This window comes from Scardinius erythrophthalmus (assembly GCF_964197995.2).
Source record: "Scardinius erythrophthalmus genome assembly, chromosome: 2".
NCBI classification, from domain to species: Eukaryota; Metazoa; Chordata; class Actinopteri; order Cypriniformes; family Leuciscidae; genus Scardinius; species Scardinius erythrophthalmus.
In genome coordinates, this window is record NC_138222.1 from 47555938 (window position 1) to 47571234 (window position 15297).

The following is a 15297-nucleotide window of genomic DNA, read 5'->3' on the forward strand; positions in this document are numbered from 1 at the left end:
GAGTTCAATTACGAGGACAACCATGGCAGTTCTTTACATTTTTAAAACCACAACTGTTTCAAACTTCACATTTGAGGTAAATTTACACAACTGTTCAAGTTTGTAAGTCAGTAGGATTCTTATGGGTGGGGAGACATTATTACTTTTATTCATCAAGGGTGCATAACATTTTTTTTAACTAAGCACACAAAAAAATCTTTTTAAGTTTCTATTCATAAAAAAATATTACTATAACTATTACCATATAATATTAATATTACTATAAAATATTAGCTAGAGTGAACGCATCAATATTTCACACTGTTTGTACTGCATTTTTGATTAAATAAATACTGTCTTGGTGAACATAAGAGACTTCTTTCAAAAACATTTTTTAAAAATCTTACCGACTGCAAACCTTTGAACGGTAGTATATGTTGTACAACGAAATGTGAAAGCACAGTGTCTTCAAGTAATGTAAGTCACCACCTTATTGTACTAGAAAACCACTATCCTAAAAACTCATCAGAAATTCCAGAGGGAAGTCATGGGGAATTAGGCTTCCAGGTTGGCCTTCAAATTGATGCCTTGACTAAACAGATTTACTGCTTGTCTTTTGGCTTGTCTTGCTCAGTGTGTGTTGAGTGTGTAGTGTGCAGACATACTGAATGAGTACGCAAGGCTGCAATAGTCTTGGAAAGAGCCAGCTCCCACAATTCTTCCACATAAGCCCTGTTTACCAGGCCCTGCGTGGTGTGCAAGATGTGGTCCTCCACTACAAAAAAACTACAGGACATAGACAAAGAAAGTGTATGAAAGAGAAACAGTGAGTACTTTACAACATCATACTGTATGAAAACATTTCATTAAACTACATTACTAATATCCCAAATGGTCACACTGAAGCTGTCCAGCACCCAAAGGAATCAGAGTCATCAAACAGGCCAGCAACATTCCCAAAAAAATCCCAGACATCTCACTGTGTGAGTGCCCTGAGACTTTTTTGTGTAATTTAGGATGTTTGCAAAAGCCTCCATTTCAGACACCGGCCTTCCCAATATTCCCATCCAGACACTCGGAATAACACCAATCTGCCAGTCCACATCTCCAGAACCATAAATTCTAAAGCTCAGAGAGTTTTCCGGCAGCACTGGGATGGAGAATCAGGAAGGGCCACCTCAAGGGGAGTGTTTGGCAAATGGGAGGGTCTGAACACTGAGCCAATAAAAGGATTCAGCGGTTTTAATTCTATCCTGTATTAAAAACATTATAAGCATCTATAATTGATTTTCAGTTAATTTGGCCATTCAAAATAAAACGTACACTGCACTTACCCAACAATTTGATTGAAGTAGCGCCTGTATCCCTCTAACGTTTCATGCTGGAGACCACAGGAGAGAGGAAGGAGAGTTTATGAACATCAGTCAATTGAGCAGTCTACTATAATCATTTTTTTTGTTTTGTTTTTATTATTGCTGAAATAAACTAGATTGACCTAAAACATTTTTATTTCATTTGCTTTAGAATTCATTATTTCTTTGAAACATTTTACCTCTATTACCATATATTACCATAGTCATATTTCTGACCAAATAACAACATACCTGTACAATCACATTCAGCAAAGGTCTTCAGCACTTTAATATACACTACCAGTCAAAAGTTAGGGTTAGTAAAATTCTTTAATGTTTTTAAAAAATATATATACTTCATGCTCACAGATACAAAAATACAATAAAACAGAACTGTTTTCCATTTTAATTTATTTTAAAATCTAATTTAGAATTTTCAGTATAAAGTTGAAAGAAAACTTTTCAATATGCTGATTTGGTGCTCAAGAAACAATTTTTCTTATTATCAATGTTGGAAACAGTTGCTTAATATTTACAATATTTTTTGGAAACTGATAAAAAAAAAAAAATTGGATTCTTTGAATAGAAATTTCAAAAGAACAGCAGTTTATTTGAAACAGAAAACTATTGTAACATAAAACATGTCTTTACTTTGACTTTTGATCAATTATTATTGGTCCTTGCTGAATAAAAGTATGAATTTCTTTAAAAGAAATCTTACTAACCCTAATCTTTTGAACAGTAGTGTATACCTGAAGTATTTTGTAATGACATCAACACTGAGTGCAACAGCTATATTTTAGCTGGAACGATGGTTCAACATCATTTTCCAATCGTGCAAGCTAAAGAAAGCTCTAGATGAACACATCTACACTAGAGGTCCCCATTTGAATTTGCAGGCACTAAATTAGCTATACCTTGGTGTCAAGTTCATTGTATACATCCATGTCAACCAAGTATAAATTTGTATGTAATGTAGCACTAATGACTTACCACCTCACAGTTCCTGAGAGTTTATGTCAGGTGATGTTAGTGATTGGGGTGGTGCAGTGAATATTATAGGAGGGTGTCAGACAGACAGTTAGACACGGCATGTTCTCAGGCAGTGTAAGGGCGTACCATGTTAGAGTGAGGCTGTAGCACGAGTCTGGCCTGTTTCCGCCGCTGCTTCCTGTAGTAGTTCTCAAACGTGTCCCGGGCACCCTGTGTAAGGCAGATACACATTCTAAGCACCTGAGTGACAATATGGCTCTCAATTTGTGTGAACAGCTCTATGACCAATGAGCATCAGTCATGTAAGACTTGTGTTTGCACCAGAAAAGCTCAAGATGACACAAGAGAGGGAAGGTAATGACGGAGAGAAGCAGTTGACACAGGAAAACAGATTCCTACTTGTAGAGACCAAGCTAAACTGGAAAAAAGAGCATATCGGGTACTCTCTCTTCTAATCTCATAGTATGACTCAGAATACAGTGCAGCAGAGGCTTGTGGTCTAAAAACAAAGGCACTCATTCAGCGCTTAAAGACTTGACCCTTTTCCCAGAGTCCCAAAGTGCAGTTCCTGTCCACCTCAAACAGACTGCTATCAAAGTCTATAAGGGCATGACAACAACACATGCACACACATCCCAGTCAGAAAAGAGCGCAGAAACAACACAGACACGCACAGAGAGACATAGATAAAGACAGAAAACAACGTCAGTACGGTAGGACTTATCACTACCTGGTCAAGTGTTTCTGAATTTATCTAGACGGAGCGGGTGACTGTAACTCTTATAAAAGGATAATACAACAGGACAAGACTTGACCAGCTATAACACTCCACGGCACACTAACAGAGCTTCTCATGTGTCCACAGGCAGACTTGAATGTCAATTGATTCCAATAGAGTTTGACAAATCTAAACTAATAATGTGATACACTAAGCAAATACATACCACACATGAAGTCATGGCAGACATAAACATGGTTCCTTATTTGAATATAAGAAACGGGCAAATGCACATTTTAAATATGCTCTATGTTTCATAAAGAGGAATGAAAACACAATGAGGTCTGACTCACTTGCAAGGAAACTGCAAAAAAATAATCCAAATGATTTCTGGAAAGAAATCTAAATTGGATAACTGTAAAACATCTTTGCCAACGAATATTGATGGTGTAAGCATCAATATTTAAGTCTATGTTATCTGTGATGTTAGTGCCTATTAATAAAGACAAAGCTGGCAAAATAAATAGCATGGATAATTACCGGCCTATAGCTCTGGACAGTATTCTAATCCAAGGTCCTAGTGAGGACTTTACTGAATAAGTTGGAACAGTTTGCCCTGACCAATGACAACCAGTTTGGTTTTAAACCTAAACATGGCACAGATAGTATATGTATTTTTGCTTTAAAGGAGATTTTAGATTTGTATAACAGGCATAATTGCACAATTATTATGTGTTTTATTGATGCATCTAAAGCATTTGATCGTGTACCGGTAAATCATAAAAAAAAAAAATCATTTTACAAGTTACTGTACACAACAGAGGAGTACCCAAATTTCTAGTGAGAATTCTGGCTTTTTGGTATGCTCATCAGTCAATGCATGTAAAATGGAGTCTCTGTGTCTGCTCCATTCAATGTATGCAATGGAGTTAGACAGGGAAGCATTTTGTCCCCCTTTCTCTTTAATGTTTATATGGGCGATTTATCAAAGCTGCTAAACAGCTGTGGAACAGGTTGTATGGTTGGTAACACTATCATCAACCACTTGATGTACGCCGACGTTTTGGGGATTTTCTGTTCATATAGTGCTGGCCTTCAACAGTTATTGAGGGTTTCCTCTCAATATGGCTCAGACTTTGACATTAACTACAATGCAAAGAAGAGTAATGTTATGATTGTTAGGAGTAGGGAGGACAGGAAACTATAATGTCCTGAATTTTCTCTGTCTGGTATTGTCCTTAAGGTATGTGATGAGGCTAAATACTTAGGATGACCTGTCTGATGATCAGAGCCGGTCAGTAACAGAGTACATTTACTTGAGTACAGTACTTAAGTACAATTTTGAGGGATCTGTACTTTACTCGAGTATCATTTTAGGGGAGTACTCATGACTTTACTCAAGTACATTTGAGAGGCAAATATTGTACTCTTTACTCCGCTACATTTCTATCCATAACCGTGAGTACCCGTTACTTCTTCTAAAAAAAAATTTAAAAAAAAGGAAAAAAGAAAAATCTCAGAAACCCTCAATTTGTTGTTTCCCTCTCAAACGTGATTGGATTGTGCAGGCGCCACTGATTGGGACAGCCTATCAGCAATCACCTTCAGCTTTCCGCCAAAGTCAACTCCATGGTCAGATTTAGATAAGATACGAAACCATGGACGAAACAATGGATGAAGACGCAGCAGGTCCATCCCGGGAATGTGCCAACCCGTGGCCCCACCTTGCCAGACTATTTAAATTTTCTGAACAAGTTAATGATAGTTTTCGCTTCAAGTGTTTGCTGTGTTTACCAATGTAAGCACTGTGGCAGTAGTAATGCAATATTTAGAAAATGTACTCTTGATACTCAAGTACTTTTAAAAACAAGTACTTCAGTACTTTTACTTAAGTAGACATCTGACTGTAGTACTTTTACTTGTACTTGAGTAAAATTTAGCAAGGGGTATCTGTGCTTTTACTCAAGTAATGAAGCTGTGTACTCTGTCTGCCTCTGCTGATGATTAGGACATTTATAGACAGTGTTGTATGATCTATGCACAAGCTAATACGTTGATTTGCAAATTTGGTATGTGCTCAGGATCTGTGAAGACTGCACTTTTTAGAGCATATTGTACCTCTATGTATACTGCCCATTTGTGGCAGCATTACAGAAAGAGCAGCATTCAGAAACTCAATGTAGCATATAATGATGGAATGAGGCTGCTACTTAAGGTGCCACGATGGAGCAGTGCAAGCCAAATGTTTGTCAGTGTTGGCATGCCCACCTGCTCTGCGCAATATCATGTACAGATGTATGTGTAGGTTGTAGACTCTGCAAATAGTATCATTTCAACACTGACCAACCTGGCCCTAAGTTCAGTCAGGTTCTCCTCCAGTATGTGGAACCATTGGCGTTTTAGCCTATATGTAAACACGTGATATTTTTTATTTGTATTTGTCTGTGTTATTGTTTGTGTTTTGGACCACATGTGTCCTTAATAAAGCTTTGATTGACTGATTGATTGATTGATTGATTGATTGATTGATTGATTGATTGATTGATTGATTGATTGATTGATTGATTGATTGATTGATTGATTGATTGATTGATTGAATACACTGTAAAAAAAATTAATTTTAACAGAAGAATGTAAAATGCTACAGTAAAAACCTGTTTATTGGTTAACTGCAAGTTAACCATTTAAATTACAAAGGGTTCAACATCACACTGCAAGTCATTTTACTGTAAAATACTCTCAAGTTTGTTTTTTTGCAAGTACATACTATGCATTATCGCATTAATTAATCGCATTAATACAGTGAAAAAAATTCAAAGTAAATTCCAAGAAGTCCCTGTGTGACATGACATGACTATATATAAATAATTTTGTTTCTTCTTATTTTTTATAAGTAATGTGCATTAGGGTGTTTTGTGATATATTTTTCTGTAATTTAGTTAATGTTTAATGCATTTTTTTTAGTGTCATGCATGTTACCTTGATGGTGTTTTGTCTTCGTGTCTAGACAGACCATTTACGATGAAGACTGATTCATAATGCAGCTTTCTATTTTACCACTTGTATTATTATGGTGGATATTAGTACGTTTTAAAGTACAACGCAGAATTTAGTACTTCAAGTAGATTGGTAAATTAACACTATGTCACTTAATGAAATATACAGTTACAAAATATGCAGGCACCATTCTGTAAAAATGGAAACATTGTCACTGTGCTTTTTACAGTGAATTTCTAATTTAACTGGATATTTTTACTTATTTACTCTACAGCGATTTACAGCATACTTATTATGCCTTGTCTTGACTAAGGGCACAATAGCGATACTGAGACCCTTGAGGGTTTGAACTTGCAATCATTCGGTTACCAGCCCAAATAGTTTACAACTAGGCTACGCCACCAAGACCACCCAGATGTAATGATGTGAGAGGAAGAATAAGGTTTGAGAAATAAAAATTGGAGGAGAAAACAGTGGGCACAGAAATGGAAAAAGCATTATACAAATTTCAAATTACTTAAGAACAACCTGAAACCTTTAATAACAACAGGGATCAAACAGATACTATGGTTTGACCACAAAGGCCTTCAGAGTACAATGAAAGACAGAAGTTTGAACAATTCAGTGAGAAACACAAAAAGAAAGTATAAGAAAGTAACTTGTTCAACACTAAGTGCAACAACACACACACACACACACACACACACACATACACGCATACAAACCTTCTCTCTCACAAAAAGTGTTGGGAAGTCTGATTCATTTCTGATTCAAGATGGTTCATTCATCAACTTGTTAAAAAAAAAATGGATTCAATGATTCATAGCCACTCGCTTTAAATTATGAGCAGCTGCAGCTTCAGAGTAGCTTCCCCAAAACTGAACAGTCCGAAGTATGGCAAAATGACTCCTGCACAATAAATGGTCATTGATGACACAGAATCTTTGGAGCAAGATGTATATTACCTCAGAATCCTTAAAAAGAAATTTTGGAGAAAGAACAAAAAGGATGTTAGAGAAGGATGCTGTGTTCTGTGTGAAAGGAATTTAACTGAGTGTGTCCATCCTGTTGGCTATACAAACTTTTGTGCGGTTACTAGACTGAGAAGAGCAGGTCTACCAACTGCAGTCTAAACTCAGTTAATCGAGTCCAAATGCTCCATCTCATATAGATGTTCCTTAACCTAAACAGTCAAAATCAAAGGAGAACAGTGCCAACATCTCCTTCTCAAGGGTTTCCTGCTGCAGCGGGCCCATCACAACCAGTCTCTGTTTTTACTGATCTGAACACAGACCAGAACTGTCAGAGAATGGAGACACTGTTCAGAGTTCCATCAGGAGCAAAGAGGAGGAGTTTGAGCTGGAAGTCGGTACAGGAGACTAACAGGAAAAGAAAGCTAGGAGGAATAGAATAGAATAGAATAGAATAGAATAGAATAGAATAGAATAGAATAGAATAGAATAGAATAGAATAGAATAGAATAGAATAGAATAGAATAGAATAGAATAGATCTATGACCGTTTTACACAACAGTTCTACAGGAGCAAACAGAGGTAAGAGTACAAAGTGACCCCAGGAAATCTCCACCAGCCATTAAATGTCTGCACTTGAGGTCATACGAGTTGAAAAGAAAAATGCCATTTCATTTTTGCTGTGTTCTGGCAATGTAAAAACAATAAGAGGTTATGGTAAGTGCAAGACCTTGAGGCAGAGAGGTCACACTTTCAACAACTAAACTTAAATATCACACTTCCTCTTTTCTCTGCCTTCTATTCTATTGCAGTCCACTGTTCTTTTAATTCCACCACTCCATAGGGATAATCTTTTTCCTCTGTCCATTTGAACTTTATTATCTTCAGATTCATAAAAATGTCAATTGTTTGATTGCAGTGTGAAGAAAAACTTAAAACACATTGTCTTCTATTTAAGTTTTTCAGCCAAACTTGACAAAAGAACAGGCTGTACCCTCCTCCAATGGGCACTTTGACCTCTCTCTTGTCCTGTTCTCTTTCGCCATCCTTATTCTTTCCATCCCTCGGCTTGAATTTCCAACCAGAGTTCAACTTCCTGTTCCTCCGCAGCAGCTCCACACTTATAGTTCCAGGCCTCACAGTCATACTGTCTCACACACATGCAAAAAATAAAAAGCTAAGGGACAACGTGGCCGGGTCACGACCCCCTGGTATGAAGGAAACCCAGGTGAACCCCCTCAGCGCCTCCTGCCATCTGGAGTGCAGCCAGCACAGGAGTCAGAGCAAGACCAAAAAAGCACCATTGTACATCTACAGGACCACGGTCATGAACAAATTCTATATTTGACTTGTTTCCCTCCCTTCCACAAGTGTCTCTCTGTGCCTCTCACTCTTTACAGTAGCGTGTAGCGGTGTTTACATGATGTTTGTTTAAATTATCTGGAGTGATGTCACACTAAGGCCAATCACCATATAAACATTCAACAGTCTCAACAACTTCCTTCCTATGGGGGCGTTCAGGCCACTGAATATACAGTGAATGGGAAGTATCTGCCATAGGCGCATTGAAACAGGCGTTCATGAGTTTGTGCTCACCGTTTAAACAAAAAAGTTCTTCAGGGACATATAAAGTGCAATTCTAATTGTTTTTGTATAAGTAAGCATTGTGATTTCCCAGGGTCTGAGGTGACTCAAGGGTCACCAGGGAAAGGAAACACAAAAACTCGAACATTCCTTCTTAAAAAGAAACACATCGACTCACTTATCGGGGCTCTTTTCTCATTTGTTTGCTTTTTTTCCTATAACCTCAAAACAGTGTGTGTGTGTGTCTCCCTTCTATGACTCCCTGGTCACTTTCAAACAACTCTGGTCCTTTACTTTTCCTCCCTTTCCTCTGCGTCCTCAGACGGCTCCTAGACCGGGTTTCCAGAGCAGCTTTGGACTGGTCAAAAAAAGGGCAAGACATGAACTCTAAAGGCTTCCTATCTACCCCAAACCCCCAGCATGCCATTCTCACCAGCTTCCATTACAAAGACTATTGTAGTAATGACAGTCCATCTGCTCGCACATGAAATTTACAGGCCGAAGGGTCATAAAAGTGACATTCCACCAACTCAAACAATTCAAGAGTCTTCATGAGGAGCTGTCAGCACGTACACTCCGAAAACAAACACGTGTGCCCTCGTGTTAAAAAAAAAAACAGACGTACCCACCCAAGCATGTAGACCTACACCAAATTCGTAGGTCGTATTTTGAAGCATACCACAAGAAAATAGTTTAAAGACTCTTGACTCCACAAATGTGTGTGTCTAGCAAGTTAATAGTTAATAAATTAACACTGATGCATTTTTCATTACTTGTGACTGCGTCAAATGAAACATTTGTTTGTGCAGGGAACATTCCAGGGTACTTTTGGGTGGAGAACTTGCTGGTAAACTATGGAGCAGTTTCCACTGGCAAATTTCAGCAAAGTCATTGACAAACAACTGGTGCTAGCCGCTTAGATTTAAAATGACCAGCCACCACGGATTAACAGATGTACTTATTATTTTGTCAAATACTGCGATTTTGTGATATTATAAACATCTAATATGATTATTCCCCATTGGGATTTCAACTTTATTTCACTTAATCATGCAGCTATACATCAAATAAAAGATATTTATACATTTACTATCATTCAAAAGTTTGGGGTCAGTAATATTTTTTAATGCTTTTAAAAGGAAGTCTCTTATGCTTACTAAGGCTGCACTGATTTGAACAAAAATACAGTAAAACTGTAATATTGTAAAATATTACTAGTGCTACAATTTAAAATTACTGTTTTCTATTGTAATATAGTTTAAAATGTCAGTCTAATATGCTGACTTTGTGCTCAAGAAACATTTTTTATTATTATAAACATTGAAAACAGTTAACATGGAAAACGTGATACATTTTTTTAAGGGTTATTAGATGAACAGAAAGTTCAAAGATTTTTTTGTAACAATATAGAAGTATTTACTGTAACTTTTGATAAAAATTTATGCATCCTCGCTGAATAAAAGTATTAATTTCTTTCCAAATAAATTCGTACTGACCCCAAACTTTTGAACGGTAGTGTAAAACGCTCACTCATAAAACGGTAACATTAACTTTTTTTGGAAATTTTAAATGACCAACCTCTCATACACACACTAAAATACACATCCACATTTTCAGGAAAATATGCTGAAAACACACAAGACATTCTCTACCTGAGAATAACACTGCAACAAAAGGTCTTGGGGAACAAAGTGAGGGTTATATGTAAGCGTGAGGGCCAGCATAGAGATTGTTTTCAGTCACACCTGAAATAAAACCGAATGCAAATGAGAAATACTTACCAATACAGTGTAGATGTGTAAACAGCGATACACAGGAGAGAAGTCCACCAAGTCCTGCGCACCAGGAATCTGCAAAAAAAATACAGTCAGTGAGTTCAGTGAGAGACACATAGTATCCTATACAAAAAAACAGCACTAAAGCTGGAAGTCAATAAGGAAAAACAACATTAAAGATATTTTTCAACTAGAATTTATTTAGATTTTCAAAGGTCATGAAAAATGAATGTAGTGTAAAAAAAAAATTTAGTTTTACCACATTTAACTTATCACATTCTCTTTATTTCCCTTTGACTTGAGCCACCCTTGACCTTACCAGTATAGGAAAGACTCTTTTTCCAAAAGTAACCCAAACAAATGGCCAACTGAACAATACCAGCTTTGATCTAGTGCCCGCAAAATAGCAACCAGGGACATTCAAACCCGACTACTTCATGGCACCACCAACAATTAAACCAGAGAATGTGGAAAAAACAATTCAGTCTTGATGCACCACTGGGACAGTGCTGGAAATGTCTGCCCGGTTCAAGGATGGCGTGTTCACACCAACATACTCCCCTACAAACAGTTTACAGACAGGACGAAGGGGCGCAAAGGGACATCGCTCAGGTGGCAAGGGGTCATTAAACGGGCACTGATCTGCATCTTTGGATACAACCGTTTCTCAGGAAGCCCCTGAGCACAGAGATTCAAGCAGATTAAAGCCTGGCACAAGCAGTGCTTCTCAAACAGGAGCCAGAAGAGGAAAACATGATGACGCACAGGCTGATTGAAGCTTGGATGGAAGGGAAGGGGGGGAAAGGTCAAACAAGAGGGCAAAAAGCATTAACCTTACCAGGGTCAGTTGAAGGTAAAATATTCACTTATGGAACTATTGTGGAAATGTTTATGTTGATCAAACTGATATCAAAATAGTATAGTTAACATTGTTGCACCATCATGGTAAAGATGACATTAGGTAAAGATGATAACTTTAGTCAACAATTACATTAACGTTTATTTAGCAAGTAACTTTTTGTTAGTTGCTTTGCTATGAAAGTGTCTGCTTAGCATAACGCAAACGGAAAACAAAAGTCCATCACCAGTGCTTTAGTACAAACACAACAAGTGTCAATCTTGTGTTGCTTCAGTTTGAGCAAGTGAAAACACCAAAACAAGAAGTCACACACGCTTATCTGAGCACGTCAAAATAAAATCAACGTGAACTACACAACGAACACTGACTGTCTTGATTGAGTCATTTTAATTTGTCTCTTAAGGACATAAGCGAGGATCATCCTTTCGCTCCGTGCCGGTGGTAGCAACAGCTGGGGAGCACGTCTTGCATGCTCCACACGTCTCACATTGCTGCCTCAGAGGAGCAGGGCAGGCCTAATGACAGTAAACGACTGCGGAGCTGAGACGCTCCATTAAGAAAGGGAGGGGATCCTGGACTGGGCAGGCAGCCCAACAGCAAGTCCATAGGGATATTAAAGTAAAGCAGGAGAAAGGGACTGATGGAGAGGGACGAAAACAGAGACAGAGAAACTGGGATTTAGAGTCAATATTCAGAGATTCCATTAAAATGTATTTTTTTAACTAAATGCTGACTTTAGATTTTTGGCTAATGTAGATAGAACACTGTACTAAAAAACTGTGACAGTGTTTTCCAGATCTAAGTTATTCATACAAAGGTTGAATCTGTTGGAGTGGTTACTGAATTAACCTGACTCACTTATTGAGTGATTCATTTCGACATGTTTCACTGAATGAACCAAGAACCATTACTGTGTTTTGTGGCTGGTTGTTTATTTGAATGAGTGTAGAAACATTTTGGATTAAAAAAAAATAATAATAATTTAAATCCATCTCAAACATATTAAAAGAATTGTTAGCGGAATCACTAATAAGAATCAGAACCAGAATCGTTACATTCATTATGATTCCCACCCAAATGAAGGGCTGACACAGAAGGAAAAAGAGCAAGAGCAGAGAATAATACCCAAAGTCACATTTGAATGGAGAATTCTCTTTTTTTTCTGGTTTCATAGAGTGCCTGTGCACAAAAGAAGCCTAAAAACAACTTGGTAAAAGCTTAAAATAAATTGAAACGCTTAACTGCTGAGGTGAATCTTTCCTCTCTCACCTCGTCCTCCTCTTCATACTCCACATCCAATATCCCAGAATCCTGTTCTGTGAAGGGGTTGCTTTCAGTTCTGTCCACCTCTGTGCCTGAGCGTGCTTCCTTCCGTATCCTCCGTCCACTCGCTGACCGCTGCTGTGATGTCACGGCATTGTCACGAGCGATCTGCACCTGTGCCTGGAAAACAAACACAGCAACATGTGAAGAGGAACATATGGTAGGACTTTCATTTTTTTCGTTTAATTATTTATTTATTTTTGCACAAAAAAAGATTGATTGATAGATAGATTACATTTGTTTTGTTTTTTTACAAGAATCCAAATGAAATTTGAATACATTTTAAATTACAAAAAAAAAGGTTTTATCTCATGACAATACTAATTTCTGCAAAGCTACTTCTAGAGAGAGAGAGAGAGAGAGAGAGAGAGAGAGATTTTTAGTATCCCACGATACCAAGAAATAACAAAGACTGAACTTATGTCAATCATTTTCCATGTGACATTCTAACTCAATAGCGATACTGTTCTACATGTTGACAAAGTACGTCTTTTCCCATTAGTGCCAACAAAGGGAAAGGCACCTGTGAAAGGATTTCCCATAAGCAAAACGTGAGAGTTCAGCTGAGATTTCCTCAACAGAACACTATTCTTTAACTAACAGCATCTGACGTCAAGACTAAGTTCAATGTGCACACAACCTTCTCCTTACAGACCTCTCAAGTTATTTAGTGGGGAGCAAGATTCAGGCATGGAGGGCTCTTGAAGCAGACAACAAAAAAAACTGCCTCTTTATTTGAAAAAAAGAAAACTCCATAACTCCAAAACGCCATTAGGACAAGAGAACAGAAACCAAGCAGCGATAATAGGATACAAAGGGGATGTTGTGGGCTTCCTGGTGGTTCCACAAAAAGGATTCAAGACAACACTGTTTATTCTGATTATTCTTCTCTGAGAATGAGAAGGTCCAAATGAGCTTATTAGACTACGCAAAGATTGAGCTCTCTAGTAGAGTCATGTGCGTCATTGCGAAGGTATATCGGATGGTGGCACATGAAGAGACCTTTGCAACTCAAGAATTCCTTCCCATGAAGAGCATCAGATTTAAAGGACTTCATTACAGGAAATGTTGTGAACATTTCAACCCAGTCTCTTGAAGAAGACAAAAAAAGGTAATTGAGAGAAAACTTCAACACCATAAGGGCAAAATAATTGACAATAGGATGTAAGGTGGATGTTGTGGCTGCTTGATGTTTTCACAAAAAGGATTTAAGCCATAACTTTATCCTAATAATTCTTCTCTGAGAATAAGAAGGTCTAAATGCACTAATTGGACTATGTAAAGATTGAGCATTGTCATTGTATTCATAATTGTATTGTGCTCCACTTATTTCTTTAGACATGTCTGAAGTTCTAGTCCTCTTCTAACCTCTAGTAGAGGCATGTGCGTCATAGCGAGGGTTTATCGGATGCAGTATGTTACAGTAGTGTGTTGTCTATTGTGCTTCATTGGCTGTTATGTCCCACTCGTTCAGTTCGGTCTTCTCATCTCAAGTAGAGGCATTCGCGTCAGAGTGATGGGGTACTGGATGGCAAACAAAAAGAAAGAAACAAACACTGCAAAACACTTTCCTTCAGTGGCCCCATGAAGTGCTCCATTATTAAGAACTTTTGAATTTCACAGTGAAAGACATATTAGCACAGCTGCAATTTCAGGATTTAAACTAGAATGTGACTTTGTTAATGCAGAAAAGGAACATGCCAAATAAGAGAGAAAAAAGATTATTCCTTTTGAAAATATATTTAGTTGTTAAAAAGTTATGCAGTTTGTTGTACAGCACGTATTCCCTTCAGAAATATTTGTAATTGTGAATAGGTTGCAATAGAAGTAAAAATCCCATCCACTTAGCATGAGCTTGGAAATTGTTACGTGATGACATATGCTTCTATAGAACTTCAGTTTCACTCAGCTACGAACTCCCACTCCCATGAATCATTGCAAATGATGAAAATCTCTCTACAACCTCAAACAACTTAAGTATTTGATTATTTTGCAATCGTTATTTTATGTACTGTAATTTTTACTGTTTTTACTGTATTTTAAATGAATGTTGTTATATACATACATTGTGTGTGTATGAGTCAGAGTCAATGACAAATTTCCACATTAGTGGACAATATAGTTTAATCAATCAAGCATTCATAGTTTATTTTTGTTTTCAGCTAAACAAAAACTTTTATATCAGTTTCTGTAAAAAAAATAATAATTCTGGTGCATATCTACCTCAAACAGATTTTAGAATTTTATACTTACAAAAAATATCTATGCATCAGTAGTTTTATATTGTACGGCTGTCTTTTTATTTAGATGTATCATTTGTTTCATGGGCTGTATAGACCATGAAAAAACGTACACAGTACTGGTACCTTTTTCTTTGATGCCCCTATTATGTTTTTTCAAATAATACCTTTCATGCAGTGTGTAATGTAGCTGTCTGTGAAAGTAAACAATCTGCAAAGTTGTGAAGCCGAAAGTGTACGATAAATAAAGTTATTGTCTCTCAAAAGAAAGAATCGACTCTGAAAAGGCTAAACGATTCATCAGGAATTCGAATCCCACTTCCGTTAAGGCTACACGTCACTGAGTAACATATTTGCCTAATGCCCACCTATGTTCTACATTGTCCGCCCACGAACAACTTGACTAGCCCTCAAACGCGTGTACATGTCGATAAGACGCCGTTTTCTGCTCTGCGAAAGCAAATTCTCATTCACCTTTGTGCTCGGCTAACGTATGTGCTGTTATG

At 37.4% G+C, this 15297-nt stretch overlaps 1 protein-coding gene across 7 annotated transcripts in view; it reads right to left on the bottom strand.

Moving 5' to 3' along the window:
- Positions 1–15297, bottom strand: part of exoc6b (exocyst complex component 6B) — a 94472-nt gene that overhangs the window by 50589 nt on the left and 28586 nt on the right. For 3 of the 7 annotated variants that reach the window (XM_081358862.1, XM_081358860.1, XM_081358865.1), the window contains exons 7-11: positions 12471–12671; positions 10376–10444; positions 2451–2534; positions 1314–1360; positions 645–765 (exon numbers count right to left, since the gene is read on the bottom strand). In XM_081358862.1, the coding sequence (XP_081214988.1) occupies positions 645–765; positions 1314–1360; positions 2451–2534; positions 10376–10444; positions 12471–12671 (522 nt within the window). The remainder of the gene's footprint in view (positions 1–644; positions 766–1313; positions 1361–2450; positions 2535–10375; positions 10445–12470; positions 12672–15297) is intronic. The other 4 variants (XM_081358863.1, XM_081358861.1, XM_081358866.1 and 1 more) reach the window with 3 other exon arrangements.